Genomic DNA, 15,872 nt, shown 5'->3' on the forward strand with positions numbered 1-15,872 from the left:
GTGCGTTGTCTTTGCCGGGTGAAGGGAGACGTGCGCAGTTAGTGCCGTTTGGCGCAGCAGAAAAATAAGGCGGCCTTCTTTCATGTAACGACAACGGCTCGTGCACAGACCAGTTTCCTCTAATTTGAAGACTTATCAGTGTTGGTTTTTATTTTGGTGAAATATTGTTCGATTCAAAACGGAAACATGAGTTCGATAAATGTAAAAAAGCTGAAGGTAAACGAGTTGAAAGACGAACTCAAAAAGCGTCAGCTTTCAGACAAGGGACTGAAGGCCGAGCTAATGGACCGGCTACAGGCCGCGTTGGATGAGGAGGCCCTGGCTCAAGACGATTCCGTAGGACAGGCTGCTGAAGAAAACGGGGCAGATGGTGGGGACGGTGAGGCGAGTTTGCAAGATGAAATGAATGAGGAAGAAGACCATGTCATCTGTGAGGGCATGGAGGCCGAAGACGAGCAAGGCGATGATGGCGTTGAGGCGGACGAAGGTGTTGAGGCGGACGTAACAACGGCGGCTGAAAATGAAGACGTGGGCGACCAAGAAGATTTTGACATGGGTGGTGCAGAGGAGGAGGACGACGACGTACTCGGAGAAGAGGACGATGCGATACTGAAAGAGGACGACGATGAGGTGGATAAAATCGACGAGGAAGATGGTGAGCCGGAATCTCAGCCAGCAGAGGGTGAGTCTCCATTTAAAATTTTAGCTGAACCGCTTGGGATCACGTGTGTCTGTTGCGCTTGGTTTGTATGGAGCCGGTCGATTCCGGGCTCATGAGGCTAATGTTGCTCCACCCGATTTATTTTAATGATTGCAAACTTGGCTTTGTGTTGTGTTTGTTGGGCCGCATGTCTTGGCAGAAGGCTGAACGCCGTGGAATCCGAAACATTTGGTTCATATTTACTGTTTCAATACTAGCTAATGCTAGCCATTATCCACATCAGTGGCCGTTGCTGGTTAGCTTTAGCTATTGTTGCAAAGTCTGCTAGCTAGTTCTAATGAGGTCATAGGCTAACTGACGAGTTCGGCTGGTTCGAGTTAAGGTAACGTTAGCTAACGTTAGATAGCCAGTCATTTGTGTCTTGAATTTTATAGTTAGCCAGGGTAGCTAGCAAGAGTAATACTATTCTAGCTATGATGAATACACGGAATGCATTAATCTGTCTGAAGTTACGTTATGTAGCAAGTATTTTGTGTCCGCCGAAGAGTAACTAGGGTGGTCGGAGCTAAGAATATAATGTCTAGGCTAGTTAGCATGGACGAAATGAACGCTGCATGAATGATGAAGTTGCTAATGTTAGCTAATCGGGCTGGATTGTCCCAATGCTACCTCCGTGTGTTAGGTGTGCCATATGTTGTGTATTTGGACGGACTATGTTATTTCCCATATGATTTAACCTTTGCTAGGTGCAAGCAAGTGCACATGTAAGGTAGGGTTAGCGTGAACTGCCCAAGTTTCGGTTTCACCAGTCTCTAATGTTGCCTAAATGCGTCTCTTGAGTAGCTTGTTTCTCAAAGCATTTGTCTAACGTAAATTAAAACGATAGCTCCTATCACGTTAACGTGCCTTGGTAGGTATTTATCCGGTGTCTAAGTTAATCGACCAGTTTTCTTTAAAGACTGACATTAGTCATTCCTTGAACGGAGTTCCCGAAGTGCTAAATCTCAGGACTTTTATCAAAGAACAGTAGGCCTATCCTTGATTTCAATCAGAACTGCCCTTGGGTTAACGTTAGCCGTCAAGCTAACTCATGTATTTGGTCAAACAAAGTAACCTACTCTACGGTAGTTATGCTGCCTAACGTTACTGAAGGCAATGTTATATGTGTTGATAATTAATATCTGATCAGAAGTGGTCGACTCGCTTTAACTTCAGGTGGAGTCCGAGCACTGGCTTTGAAGTCGTGTGGGCCACCCTAACAATAGGGTCCAACACGGTGGAGCACCTCATTACTCTTTGTTTTATTTCCAAAGGGGATGCGGACAAAGACACCAATGCTGATCAGAAGAATAAGAAGGGTGTTAAGAGACGCCGAGAGGAACATGGAAGGGGCTACTTTGAATTTATTGAAGAAAGCAAATACAGCCGGTAAGGATGGGAACGATGGCCTTCGTTATCCGTGAAGCGCCACATTATATTAATGCGTTGGCACTAAGCGCCATCGCTTTTTAAAGACATTTTTGCAAAAACTTATGTCTTTACATCATAAAATCTACCTCAACAAGAGTTAAATGGAGACACGTTTGAGGCTCATCCCTGGCTTGTAATAACCCTTACCCTTATGTACCATCAGACAAAAAAGCTTGCACATGTTAGAATTTGGCGCATTTGAATGCACCAGTAATGGTCATTGTTCCTCATGCATTGTTTTTGGCAGACCTTTTATTGTATGCGCATATGGTGACGCAGATCATACCGCTTCAACTCGCTCAGAGAATGACAATAGGGTGGCAGCTGGACTTGGGAACGCAAAGGCTGGGAGGGATTGAGAGAGCACACTGTATTACCGAGTCATGTTAAAGGGCGCATGTTTTGGGGAACTGGTCCGTGCGAGTAAAATGTTGATGGGGCGGGGATGGACTAACTTCGGAGCTTCCAGTGTTCGCTCAACGATTTTCATGATGTGTTCATTTTGTACCATGCATGATATGTATTTTAACTTTTTGTCCCCCCCTCATAACAGATTTCGACTTTTGCATTTACAGGTCATGTAAAGATGATTTACTATGTTTTAACCTCATTTCCTTTGTAGTTCGCTGACCTAGTATCCTTTCTTTAGTCATCCAGCCATTTATTCCATTGTAAATCAAGGCCTGGGGCATTCAGTAAACTAGTCTGAGACCTCCCCTGACCTGATAACCATATGCCAGTTGACTGAAAGGGTAGAATCTCGAGACTGCCCTGTTTGCTGAAACCTAGAAGTATCACCCATGCTTCACTAGCCATGATTAAAAAAAGCACAAAACTTCATTCTGTATAGAGGATGCCCTTCATTAGATGTTGTGGTCAGTGTAAGGTAAGTAAACAAATACCTGCTCTGATTTGCCCCACATTATGAATCCCAACACTTGTATTCTTCCAGATTAACATGCTGGCAGAATTCAGGCTGTGAAATTGACACTGTCTGGCTAAGCAGAATGAGTCATTACAAAACTATGCTGCTGCTGTGGTTTTGACGACTGGTTTGTTTTCAGGACCTCATCTGATGTGTTTTGCCAGAAAACCATGGGTAGCAGGCACACTGTAAATGTTTATGTGCTGGTTTTATAAACAGAACATGCTGCAATAGAGGCCTGTCCATTGACTTATTTGCAACACCCCCCTTGCCTCATCCCCAGCTGTTGAAAAGATAAACTCCTCCTCCTTCATGGTCGGCATCTGCCGCTCTACAGTCTCATGCAGACTGGCTATCTGTCGTATTTGACTCAGTGGAGAGTTCTGCCACACTTCTCTGTGGGTGAGTTGGCCACCCTGAGGACTCGTGTCCCTTTTTTAGCTTCGGATGTTTCCACTCAAGCACTGACCTTTCCCGGAAAGAGCCGCTTGCGGGGAGTTAAATATATCCTCAAGACCTTTAGAGAACTAGCCGGACCAGCTGGCGTCAAAGGCCAACGCCTCCGAAGGATTTGAGATGCCATCTGTTTTGTGTTTTTGTATCATTTTTTTCCCGCTCTTCAGCAGTGTATTGCTGTCCCCCCCCCCTTTTCATTTTATAAAGGTTTGCACCACCCGGATCTGGTAAGCAATTGGCAGCATCACTGAGAGCCGCCTACATTTTACACACACATTATGTTTTGATGGAGAAGCAAGCAAACATTGGTATTCTCTTGTTACGACTCCCTACTCTGATCCTCCCGCCCTGTGCAGTCATCCTCCTCCCTCTGGGCGGGTCAGTCTGCCACTGCCCCCCACCCCACCCCACCCCCTCCCCTCCCCTCACACACACCTAAAGCCCTCTTCTCATTCTGAATGGCCATTCCTGTCTCTTTTTGCAGTGCAAAGTCCCCTCTGCCCCCATTGGAGGAAGAGGATGAAGAGTTTGACGACACTCTGGTCTGTCTGGATACACGTAAGTGATGCAAGCGTGACGGGTTTGTAGGGAGTGAGGGTGGGAGAGATGGAGGAGCAGTCACTAGGCTGCTCAATAGTTTAAAAGGGCTTGGAGTTCCAGAGGAGGAAGACTGACTTCCCAAGCCGCTCAAGCAGTGAAAGAATGTCTCCTTTTATTGCGTAATTAGTCTTTCAGGATTTACAGGGATTCTGGGCAAAGCTACATTCCTTAGATGTTGAAAGTGTTCCTGTGCCCCAGCCCCCTTATCGGTGTTAGACATGTTGGACAGCTGTGTGCACTGTCCACTCTGTGGTCCCTTTTCATAGTACACATCACAAATGCAAATGAATCTGCCATCCAACTGCATTATATCTGTGCCTACAGAAAGAACTTTAGCACCCTGAGGCACCCTTTGGGAGAGAGTTCTCAAAATGGCTCTAGGGCACCCAGTTCTCCTAAATGATTATCTGTGGCCTAAATAATGTCTGTCCCGCCCAAGCAAATTGGTGAAAATGTGTCAATAAATAGGCCAGCTAGCTAGGATTAGTCCTTTCAACATGCCACTACTTTGTGATTATGCGCTGGAGGTTTATCACCTCAGGCTTGGGGTGAAGTGAGTGCAAAGGTAAGGCCCTTACAAGGAAGCACCTGTTCATGGCAGCAGCGAAAGCTTTAGCAAGTACTGGGCTACCTCATGGCAAAAGTTCTAGAAAAGCCCCAGTGCAAAGAAATTAGCAGTTATAAGAGTTTAATACTTTGCACCATTTCTTTGATCTTCAGTTCATCAGTTAACATTTTATAGATGTTCAGATGCGGTGCTATCCTTTAGAATCTTGGATTTGTTGAAAATTAGCCATATCTAGTAGCAGATAATCCGTGTCTGCCATTTGTATATGGAATGTAGTAGCGGTTTGGCTGCTGTGAACATCTCTTATATTTTGCCATATCCAGACAACTGTGACCTGCACTTCAAGGTGTCCCGTGACCGTTACAGTGCCTCCTCCCTCACCATGGAGAGCTTTGCCTACCTGTGGGCAGGTGGCAGGGCTTCCTATGGCGTGGCCAAGGGCAAGGCTGGCTTTGAGATGAAGGTGATGACCAATTTCCTCAGTGGACAATATAGACTATCTATCTGAACTGAGCTGACCCTAATAATGGTGGCCAGTTTGTCATAGTTTTAGTGATTCATTTGTTAACTTGACAGACTACAACTGGTATATTGAGTTGTAAGTAATGTTTGTGGTGATGTGTTTCTTCTTAATTAAAATAATAGGAGGCTAATTTGCCTGCATATATTTTTACATTTTTTTTATTAATTTATTTTTTATTTTACCATCGTTATTTACCTTTGTAGCAATATCCTAACTTTTATCATGCTTGTTACTTGTCTCCAGGTCATTGAGAAGATTCCAGTGAAGCACATCTCCAGCAAGAACCTTGACATCCATGAGGTGCAGGTGGGATGGTCCCTGGCTAATGGCAGCCTTTTGTTGGGTAAGTGGGCTCTGGAGAATGGTGAAACTCCCCCTAGTGGCCATTGAGCAATAACACTAATCCAAAAAAACAGCTGACTAGTACAGATGTTGGCCAGATATGTCAGTTACTCTGTAAGGCTTAGTTTATAATTGATGGCATTCATTTGTGTGATTAAGTACGTAAAGAACCATCAACTTGTAATGTGTAAGACTGAAATTGATTTAAAGTGGTTTTAGATAAGGACAAGCTACAGTTTGTTAATAAAGCTAGCACAGCACTGTTATTCAATTAGCTTGCAGCACTTAAATGGTGACCTGTATTGGAGTTGCTGTATTTTGGCTGATTGAAGAAGCTTATCTTGATTTTCTTCACTAATTTAAGCCATGGTAATGTTTTGAGGAGGGAATAACTGACAGTCCTGATTGGTTCTCCAGGTGAGGAAGAGCACTCTTTCGCTTATTCTGGGAAGGGCAAGAAAACCACCAACTGCGAGACTGAGGACTACGGCGAAGCCTTGGATGAGAATGATGTTGTCGGCTGCTTCATCGTAAGGATCCTTTTTTTTTTTTTTTTTTTTTTTTTTTGTGCCTTTGTCTTATCAAGGCAGTTTAGAAGATGATGGGTTTTATCTCTGAACACTTCATTAATTTGAATGATGGGCAAAGTGCAAAATCTCAAATTTTATTTAATTAAATTAGCTTAAAGAAACCGTTTGTCAGAAATGTATTTCAATTAATCATAAAATGGCCCTGATATGTCACTAGACATTAAAGGGACACCAGGCAACGTTTTCGTGTTAATTACTCCTCTTCGTAAGTCGGTATATGGTTAAATGACTCGTTACAGGGCGAATGAAGACTCTCACCCGCCCCTACTGCCTGTAGGAAGAATATCCCGCTTGCAAGTTCAGTGTATCTTACCCGCCGACTGAAGCAGGCAGGCTAAAGATTGTTGCAAACGTGTGTGTATAATGGCAGAGCCGGCTAAGAAGCAGTGAAAACCCTTGACAGAAGACGCAAAGAAAAGGAAAAGAGCTTCAGACCGAGCGAGGGGGAGTTTTGTAGAGAAGTGGTGTCCCTTTAAGAAATCATGTTCATTTCAAATACTTCATCACTGACAACAGTAGTCCGGCCAGGATATTGTCATTTAAAAAGTAAAGTTGCAGCCCTCAACTGATGTTGATCTTGTGTTTTGTCATGGCATGTTGGGTTTTGGCCTGATGCGCCACCCTCCACCTATCTACTAATCACAAAGTCAGTAGTGTTTCGGCATCCGGGTTGGCAACGTCGAGTCGGGGGAGGGGATACACCGCTCTACAGTAATTTGAAAGTGATTGCAGTACCAGTTTTGGCCACAATCTTGCATATGGTTCCTTTCATTTATATTTAATAACTAGGTAAAATGTATTTGCAGTTAAGATCTTGCCCATGTTGTCAAATTACTTAACATTGAGTCCGCTCAAGGCACTCGCATGCCACACAATATCTTTAGTTCATGCACAAGAGCTTGACTTGATGGATTTAGCATTTTTCCCACGATGCTATAGCATCTGCTTGAAACACAAAGGGTGTTGTCCGAGTCACGCAAAAGTTGCAATGATATGATATTCTGCAAGGAATATTTATGTATACCACTATGATCTGTATGGTGACAAGGGGAATAAAATCTATATGCATAAGGATAATGTTTTTTTTTCTGTTTTTTTTTTCTGTTTTTGTTTTTTAAGAACTTTGATGGTGATGAGGTGGAGCTGTCCTTCGCTAAGAATGGTAAAGACCTGGGTGTGGCCTTCAAGGTCAGCAAAGAGGCTCTGGGAGACCAGGCCCTTTTCCCACACGTCATGTGCCACAACTGTGCGGTGGAGTTCAACTTCGGCCAGCTGGAGACTCCCTACTTCCCCCAGCCCGACGGTTTCCCCCTCCTGCAGCAGGTGGCTCTCGGGGACCGCGTCCGCGCACCCAAGGGGCCAGCCACCAAGAGCGAATGCGAGGTACCTTTGAACACACTCTTCAGTGGTTTTTGGTCTTGAGCTCAATCATGGCTTTGAGTGGTCTTTATCTGTAAAAAAAAAAAAAAAATGCTTGTCGCTAGTGATTCGACAATGGTTTTGATATTATGTTCTGTTTGGGTCCTGAATCAGGGTTGAAAAGCATAATCTGAAGTGTGTGTGTTTGTGTGTGTGTGTAGGTGATCATGATGGTGGGCCTCCCTGGATCAGGCAAGACTGTGTGGGTAAAGAAACACATGGAGGAAAACCCCGGCAAATACAACCTACTGGGCACCAACACCATTTTGGAGAAGATGATGGTAAATTCATTATTTGAATTCATAGTATTTAGATAACAGGGAGGTGTGTACGTGCACATACTCTGTCCAGTGAGTTGTTGCGGTCTTCAGTCCAAGTAGTAGTGTTTTATGAACTCATTTAGTGCTGGAAAGTATTTAAGGCAACTTGCAACTCGGTCCTTTTTTCTCTGCACTGATTTAGATTGGCAGTCTGAAGCGCCAGAATAAGGATGTCACAAAGCTCACAGCCATCTCCCAGCGTGCCCCTCTCTTCCTGGGCAAGTTCATTGAGATTGCCGCCCGCAAGAAGAGGAACTACATCTTGGACCAGGTAAGGAGCTGTGTGAAGCCCATGAGTTGCTCTACCTTCTAGTGTGAATTTCAAACAAAGAACTTCAAAAATTCCACACAATGATCATCGTTGTTGATGTTTCCATCTGAAAGTCATTGAAGGCCATACTGAAACTATTGTTGTCATATATAATTCAGTTAAATCAGTTACTTGTTTTGCTGAGTTGACAGCATTTTGGCTATAGAGAGTAGTGTAGAGTATACAGCCCTGAATAGAGTAGTTAGTAGGCAGGCTACATTTTAGGGACGACTCCAAATCGGTGTTGTAATGGCTCATTAAGTGCTGTTGACAAGAGCAGAGCTGGTATTTGTAATTGAATCCTTTCTTTCTGTGTCAAAATGGTTCATTAAGTGCTATTAACCATAGCAAAGCTGGTGTTTGAGTAAATCCTTCCTCTAACTGTCTCTCTGCGTCCTCCCCAGACCAACGTCTCTGCCCCTGCCCAGAGGAGGAAGATGTGCCTGTTCGCCGGCTACCAGCGCAAGGCAGTCGTGGTGTGCCCCACTGACGAGACCTACAAGGAGAGGACACAGAAGAAGGCAGAGACGGACGGCAAAGACGTGCCCGAACACGCCGTGCTCAAGATGAAGGGTAGGCATCAGCTGCGCCGATTTCAGAGATGCTCATTTAAATTGTTTTCTTCTCTGCTATGGGGGATCGAAGACTCTCCTTTTTTCTCCTCGTCGTTGTTGTTTCACCTTTTCACTCACTTGTTCCTTTTTCCTTTCCTCTTTGGTCAGGCCTCTACGCCTTGCCCGAGGTGGGCGACTGCTTCACTGAGGTGACCTACGTGGAGCTGGAGAAGGAGGAGGCCACCAAGGTGCTGGAGCAGTACAAGGAGGAGAGCAAGACTGCGCTGCCCCCAGAGAAGAAGCCCAACCAGGGGGCCACGACCCCTAAGAAGGGCGGCCAGCCGCGCAACCGCTCGGGGAAGAACCGCGGTGGTGGTGGAGGCGGCGGAGGAGGAGCCGGAGGCCAGCGTGGCGGTGGTGGAGGCCGCGGTGGATTCCAGAACCGAGGCAACTTCAGAGGAAGTGAGTTCAGTGTTTCCCACGGAATTAAATTCCATTTGTTGTGGTTGGTTTGCAGAATTAACTTGAATACAACAGTTTTTAACAAATTAGCACAGCGTGCTTATGATGCTAACCAGATTTAAGCACAATTTAGTACAACCTGGAAAATCATTGTGTGGTGGTCAATGTTGATATTGTGGTGGGCCGCCACAAATAAGTCAATGTATGGGAAACACTGGAGTTCCTAGTGGTGGACCAGATGGTGGTCTGGCACCTGATGGTTCAAACTTTTCTTTTTGGACTCATGCTTGAGCCAGACAGTACTATTCTATTAGATGTAGAAGATGCATTTGGGGCTATTATATTTCCACTGAGCTATACTGGTGTGTACAATCAATCTGTATGAAGGTCATATACTCACCTGTTCACCCTGTTTGCCTGTGCAGTGCCTGGACCTCGTGGTGGTTTCAGCCGTCCACCCAGAGGCTTCCTGCCTCCAGCAGCCTTCCGAGGGGGCTTCAACAACCGCGGCAACTTCAACCGGAGCGGTGGTGGTGGTGGCGGCATGCCCCACCGTGGTGGTGGTGGCGGAGGAGGAGGAGGTGGTCGCCAGGGAGGACCCATCAGGAACAACATGGGCGGTATGGGAGGCAGCCGGGGCAGACCCATGCATCATGGTGGCGGCCCAATGCACCGAGGCGGAGGTGGTGGTGGCGGCGGCATGAACCGCGGGGGAGGCGGTGGACCCAACAGAGGAGGAAACTACAACCAGGTGAGTTATAGGAGACGGAACTGTGTGAGGGAAAGAAGGGGAGAGAATTCTGAAATTCTATAAGGGAGCGGGTTGAAAGATTGGTGGCAGGTATACAAGTACAGCGTCTTTGGTGAAGTCCGAGTATGACTCGGGATACTTAAATGTGTAGATGGACTAGTATACAGATCTGTTACTAAACAGGTGAATTTCAGTTGGCTATTTGAGTTGCTTGATTACATGCATTTATTACTGTCTGTAGTTTTGCCAGGTGGTTCCCCCCACCCCCCATATTTATAGGTCATTAAAAATGCTCTTTGGCTCGAAATGCAGGCCTTGGTGATTGAGCCATTATCTCAAATTGTGTTGTGCTTGTACTTAAAGTTCCGGGGAAGAGGCGGCAACCAGCATCGTGGCAACAAGAACGGCAACTTTGGCATGAACAAAGCCCAGGCCTTCAACCAGAGCTGGCAGCAAGGGGTAAGTTGGTGTGCACGCTCATCTAGGCTTTCATCTTTGTGGATTCATAGACCCCCATCTTCCTGCCTTTGCTACTTTCAAATCAAAAGTTGTGCAGGCTTAGAGTTGATTATCTTGTCACATTATACATTAGTAGTGCAATGCCTGCACATTGAAAACCCGTAGCCCTATTAAATACCTGCAGGTATGTCTGCGTTTAAAAATAGGATCGGGAAAACATCATTCCAGCTAAGCATTCCATAATGAATACTGAATATTATATCAGTATTTCCCATACATTGACTTATTTGTGGCGGGCCACCATAATATCAACATTGACTACCACACAATGATTTTCCATGTTATTTAAATTGGATGGAATTCTTTCATTGTAGAGCTGTGTGCACTTTTGCACAGCTTCTACTTGTCTGTCTCAACAAACCTACATGCACTTTAAAGAAAACATTAACAATCCTGCAAGGGTTGTTGGCATAAAAGATGTAATTTCTAAAACTCTTGTATTCAAGTTAATTCTGCAAACCTACCACCACAAATAGAATTAAATTCTGTGGGGAAACACTGATGTACATTAGCCTATAATAAATGTGCAGTGAGCAGAATTTAGGCATGGCTGCATGTGACATTTTTTCAGATCAGTATGATATAAGCCTAACAGCTGTTTTGAGTTAAGGCTATATGTTTATTGTTAAGCTTATTTAATAATTTCCTGATATTGAAGACAAACCGTTTTGTGAAATGATTCAACACATGAAATTTGCAATGACGCTCATTCAATTTGGGACCTTGCAGTCGGAATTGTCATTTGTTTCTTCAAAGTCTCAAGTCCAAAGTAACCTGGGCTATTCGAAGTGTCAGTTTATTGCACATCATTTTTACGTCATTTTGAATAGCCTCTGCACCACGGAATAATCTTATGCAAGCAAACGGCATACAGGGAGTCTTTATTGTTGAGGTCAGATATGATGATTATCCAAACATATTGCATCTTGACCTGTGCTGTGCCCTAATTCAATGCTGCTAAAACTGTTTATGGCCCTGCACTGGGGGGGGGAGTGGCTACACACTGGGGCATGAACATTAAAATGTTAAGTTAAACAAAAACCTTCCATACTACAGGATTTCAAATCATAAAATCTCAAACATGATTAATGCCTCCGACTCCCTATCGGGCACGCACTCTCAGAACCGTTTTTCAAACACCTCACACTACAGGGTCATCAGGGCCGTTAATGGATTCCAGTCAGCACGTCTTCCCCTGATTTGTCATTAGGGGCCAATCGGGCCCGAAATTGGCCCGATTTATCCTGTAATGTGAGCCTGGCTTTACTTGGTACAGTACACATAAATCTTACTTTGTGGGGGGGAGGGTACCACCACCATCTGCAGTGTGTTCCTGGAGTTAACAGTCTATTATGTGACCCTCTGCCTTTAGAGCTGAATCCCATGCTCAGTCTGTTGGTGGAAATGTGTCCGTCTCCCCCTGCTGGTGCCTAACCTGCCTGCTTGTGTGATTCTAGTTCTGGAATCAGAAGCCATGGAGCCAGCAGTACCACCCTGGATATTACTGAGAGCTTTCTCTCAGAGACTGGTTGCTTTAGTGGAAGCCTGCTCACCCACCCTGATCCATGGAGATCCCCCCCCTCCTCCTTGGTCTCCACATCTCCGTTTATTCCTTTGCTTTTTTCCTTTCGTTTTATAAGTCTGCTTTTAAATTCTGTAAAAACCCATAAATGGAGGAGGGGAAACGCATTCCACAACTGTCAGGAGGAGAGCCTGGTCTTCTCTCTTTCTCTCTCTCTCTCTCTGTCTCTCTCTCTCCCTCTCTCTCCCCTCTTCTCTGCACCCCTAAATCCCTCTCTCCCTCCAGAGCAGAATGGTTTCACCTTCTTTCTGTTTTATTTTTGTACATTTTATTGGAATTTTTTTTTTTTTTTTTTTTTTTTTTTTTTTTAGAAAACCCCACCCCTTTTATCCAGCAAAACAACAAGCCCCACAGCGTCCAGTGTTTGTGTGGGGGGGGCGGGGGTGGGTAATGCTTTGCAAGAATTTCAGGGTTGTGCATTTTATGCTGTACTGTCATTTTTATGAAATGTAAATTATTTTTCCCTTTTCATAGTTATCAGTATTGTACGTAAACCCCTTATTTTTTGAAACACTTAAAAATCTCCCCTGAATTTAAACCTCCCATTTTTAAGTGCATGTTGCTGTTGTGGTTAAATTTAATTGGTAGTATTTCAGCAGCTCAGTTTGCCCGTGTTGTAACAGATGAAGGTGTGCCCTGCAGAAGTAGATTGCTCCTTTTTGTGTGCGACTGTTTTTTGAAATATTTGTTTAAAAAAAAAAACAATAATAATGTCAAGCCTGTTCTAGTTAAACTTTATAGGTTTACAAATAAACGGGTTACTTGCTTTTTTACAAACTTGAATGGCTGGTGACTGATTTGATTATTCATTTTTTTTAACAATAAACTTCAAAGGTGCTAGCGAGCCTTTGAAGGAAAGCCGCGCTGGTCCCATCCTTACCAGTAATGGGACCTGCCAACGATTACGTCTTCCTATTCTAAAACCATTAACAGGGAGGACTCAAGCAAATCAACCAGCTTTGATCAAAGAGTAAGGAGAAGAGACAAAAAATAGTTTATATGAATAGTGCAAAAATCCAGACTTGATACAGATGGCACATTTTTTTTTTTTTTTTTTTTTTTTTTTTTTTTTTTTTAACACGGATCATGTGAGGCATCCTACTGATGGTGTTTGAAATTAAGTATTTTATATGGAATTTCTCAGGAGTCATTGTAAATTGTTCACCTCTATCTACAGCAGGCTTTGATATTACAACAATTTTAACTTTTCACCAATTTCACAATCAGATTTTATTCGTAAGTAAACACTTTGCATCTAATGGAGGTCAGATTGTAGATAGGGTAGTGGAAGATTGGGCTGGCAGCAATAGCAGGGGTTTCTCAAACAGCAGCCAAAGTCACTTTTGGGTAGCTTTGATTCCAGATAGCTGCAGCCAGGGCCTGTACTTGCCAGGGGCTGCCCCTACTCTGCCAAAGCTCAGCTCTAAAGTTAACAGCACTCTGAAGTTGGTCATATCCAGGGAAGAGTGCAAATGTCTGTTCTAAGTACGATTAGCCACTCCCAAGGTTTTTTTTTAAAATGAAAACTGTTTAAATCCAGGTGTAGTTCCGGTCCTGTTTTGTCGGTCCCGCATTGATATGTATGACAGTGTGACATTTAAATGGAATGGAAAGTATTTGCAATTTATATCGTCTAATGAAGCTTCAATCTGATATTTGCACAATTGACTTGAGTAAATTAAGATATGTTTTATTTAATTCCAAGATGTTAGTAATTCAGGAAGCATAACTGCACCCTCTGATGGGTGATGTCCGACCCATAGAAGGAAGTCTGTTTGTTTTGCCGGGATTAATGGTTATTTGACTGCACTACACTGTAAAATGAGCAAGTTAGTATTAGATGCTGTACTTGTTTCCATGTCTAAATGTTAGGGTGGTATTAGACGCCCCCTTATCCATGGCAGCTATTTTTATATCGTAATTAGAGGCCAGTCTTTAGAGAAATCTAGAGATTGGTTTGTCCAATACTTTTCAAATGATCCTTTCAGTAACTTCACACACCTGTAGTAAGGTCTCTTCCTTTCCCCTGCTTAGCAATGCAATTTTATCCATCCTGGTTATTATCTCTGCAAGGGCTCAGTTGTTATACATCATTGTATTGCCTGCATTAAATTCTATTTACATCAACATCATCTATAATCGTTTTATTCTGTAATGCTCTTATCCAAAGCAGCCGACAAGTATAGCTCTTTACCACGTTGTTGCGCCACTATTCTTGCAATACATGTTGGAAACTGGGCTCAGATTTGACTTCATGGACAACTGAATGTCTTTGAAGTAATGGAGGACATTGCGATATGCAGTGTCTCTCTTCAGAGTCATCAGTGCTGTTCCTATGGATAAGGACACGTTTCTCTGTTATATATGCTTGCAATGTCTGTTTGTGGGTTCTTTGAGTTAACTTGGTAAGCTCCAACATTCAGGGCATCCAGAGCTGTTTTCCATGGACAGTCGCTATTACCCAGAGTAGCCTATACTCTTTTATATGTTGGTGTGAGATTGATGCATATTACTGTTACCACGTTCAACTATATCCCACTTGAAACCAGGACACTGCCTGGCACAGGATACAATAAACAGACGATCTAATCATTTAAGTGTTTGAATTCTTTTCTCAGCTGTCTTTTCTGATGAACCATCAGTGGCATCAGTACATTGCCTCGTTTTACGTGTGCACCAACTTGGATAATAAATCATTTAGGAATTATAGACATGCAAATAAGTAGCTCCAAATCATGGTGAGCGTGAATAGAATTACACCATTATGCAGAAAATCATTCTGGTAGCTTAATATTTCCATTTACTTTGCCATTATGCCATTGTTAGACCTATCAGAAAAAAATGTAACACTTCACTAATCTGCAAATAGTTTCAGTTAGTGGTAAATTGGCTGAATATTAAGGTATGACATGTTGAATTAAACGGACTTTGTTTACAAATGGTTGACTTGCCAGACGAGTTTATGTACTATGTTAATTTGTTTCACTAGCTAGGCTGCGATCCCCAGTGTTATGTTAAAACATTATTTGCTCAGCTAAAGAGTACACAGAAGCTACATAAGCAGTTAGGGCGACAAAGTGAGAAACCCTGCCAATTACAAATGAAGTATTAGAAATAATTTGCATTTGACTCACCCCACTCGCAGTCTTCCTCTGGGAAAGAAATACCAATACATCGCGTTTCAAAATGAAAAATAATTTATTTTCAAACATAGTGAAATATGTCACAAACTCATACTATGTACAGGTCAAAAATATAATCTGAGTATCATATATGTTTTTTCATATGGCCCCATGGGCTTATAGGAATTTATCCCACTGACACTTGTTTGGTTATTTACAATTTCACGTCAAAGTGCTAGGATAAAGTGGTTTGCTCAAGAGCAGATTTTGTCCACTACCGTGTTTTTTTTTTGGGTTTTTTTTACATCGAAGTACTTTAGGTTTGGTTTGCAGTTAAAATACAATGATATGCATTCATACAACAGAAACATTGTCCATTGTGCACCCACACTTCTCCACGATCATGTTGGGGAATTCTGCCACCTCGATCTCGGTATAGTCGCCCTTTTTGACCAGGTACATCATGGGCAATGGTGCGCTCTCAACCACGGCACATTTTCGCTCTCCGTAACCATAGTTGCGCTTGGGCTGCTTGCACCCTCCTGTGCACCTGAACGCCTGATATCCTGCTGGTTCGATTATCCAGTACTGGGTCCACGTAAGGGCACGGAAGTCAATGAAGTACTTTTCACGGCAGCATGTGTCTTTGTTGGCTTCGCAGTCGCCACTTGTCCTATAGAAGTAAAAAAACAAAAACA

At 43.5% G+C, this 15,872-nt stretch overlaps 2 protein-coding genes and 1 long non-coding RNA gene across 4 annotated transcripts in view; 1 reads left to right on the top strand and 2 right to left on the bottom strand.

The window, feature by feature from the left end:
• Positions 1-12,835, top strand: hnrnpub (heterogeneous nuclear ribonucleoprotein Ub). The gene is made up of 14 exons (XM_042096354.1): positions 1-682; positions 1,975-2,089; positions 3,997-4,070; positions 5,004-5,143; positions 5,447-5,546; positions 5,963-6,075; positions 7,255-7,518; positions 7,716-7,835; positions 8,017-8,145; positions 8,589-8,757; positions 8,907-9,200; positions 9,626-9,951; positions 10,315-10,410; positions 11,928-12,835. Exons 1-14 carry the CDS (start codon positions 187-189, stop codon positions 11,976-11,978), a joined length of 2,487 nt encoding a protein of 828 aa, XP_041952288.1. The 5' UTR covers positions 1-186; the 3' UTR covers positions 11,979-12,835.
• Positions 12,116-15,872, bottom strand: part of LOC121712287 — a 20,773-nt gene continuing 17,016 nt past the window's right edge. For both annotated transcript variants that reach the window (XR_006032571.1, XR_006032572.1), the window contains exon 2: positions 12,116-12,188. This is a non-coding gene — a long non-coding RNA (uncharacterized LOC121712287). The remainder of the gene's footprint in view (positions 12,189-15,872) is intronic.
• The window catches only part of lft1 (lefty1), a 1,792-nt gene continuing 1,289 nt past the window's right edge, over positions 15,370-15,872 (bottom strand). The window contains exon 4 of the mRNA XM_042096411.1: positions 15,370-15,847. Within this exon, the coding sequence (XP_041952345.1) occupies positions 15,529-15,847 (319 nt within the window). The 3' untranslated portion in view covers positions 15,370-15,528. The remainder of the gene's footprint in view (positions 15,848-15,872) is intronic.

Source organism: Alosa sapidissima, chromosome 6 (genome assembly GCF_018492685.1).
Source record: "Alosa sapidissima isolate fAloSap1 chromosome 6, fAloSap1.pri, whole genome shotgun sequence".
In the NCBI taxonomy this organism is placed as follows: domain Eukaryota; kingdom Metazoa; phylum Chordata; class Actinopteri; order Clupeiformes; family Clupeidae; genus Alosa; species Alosa sapidissima.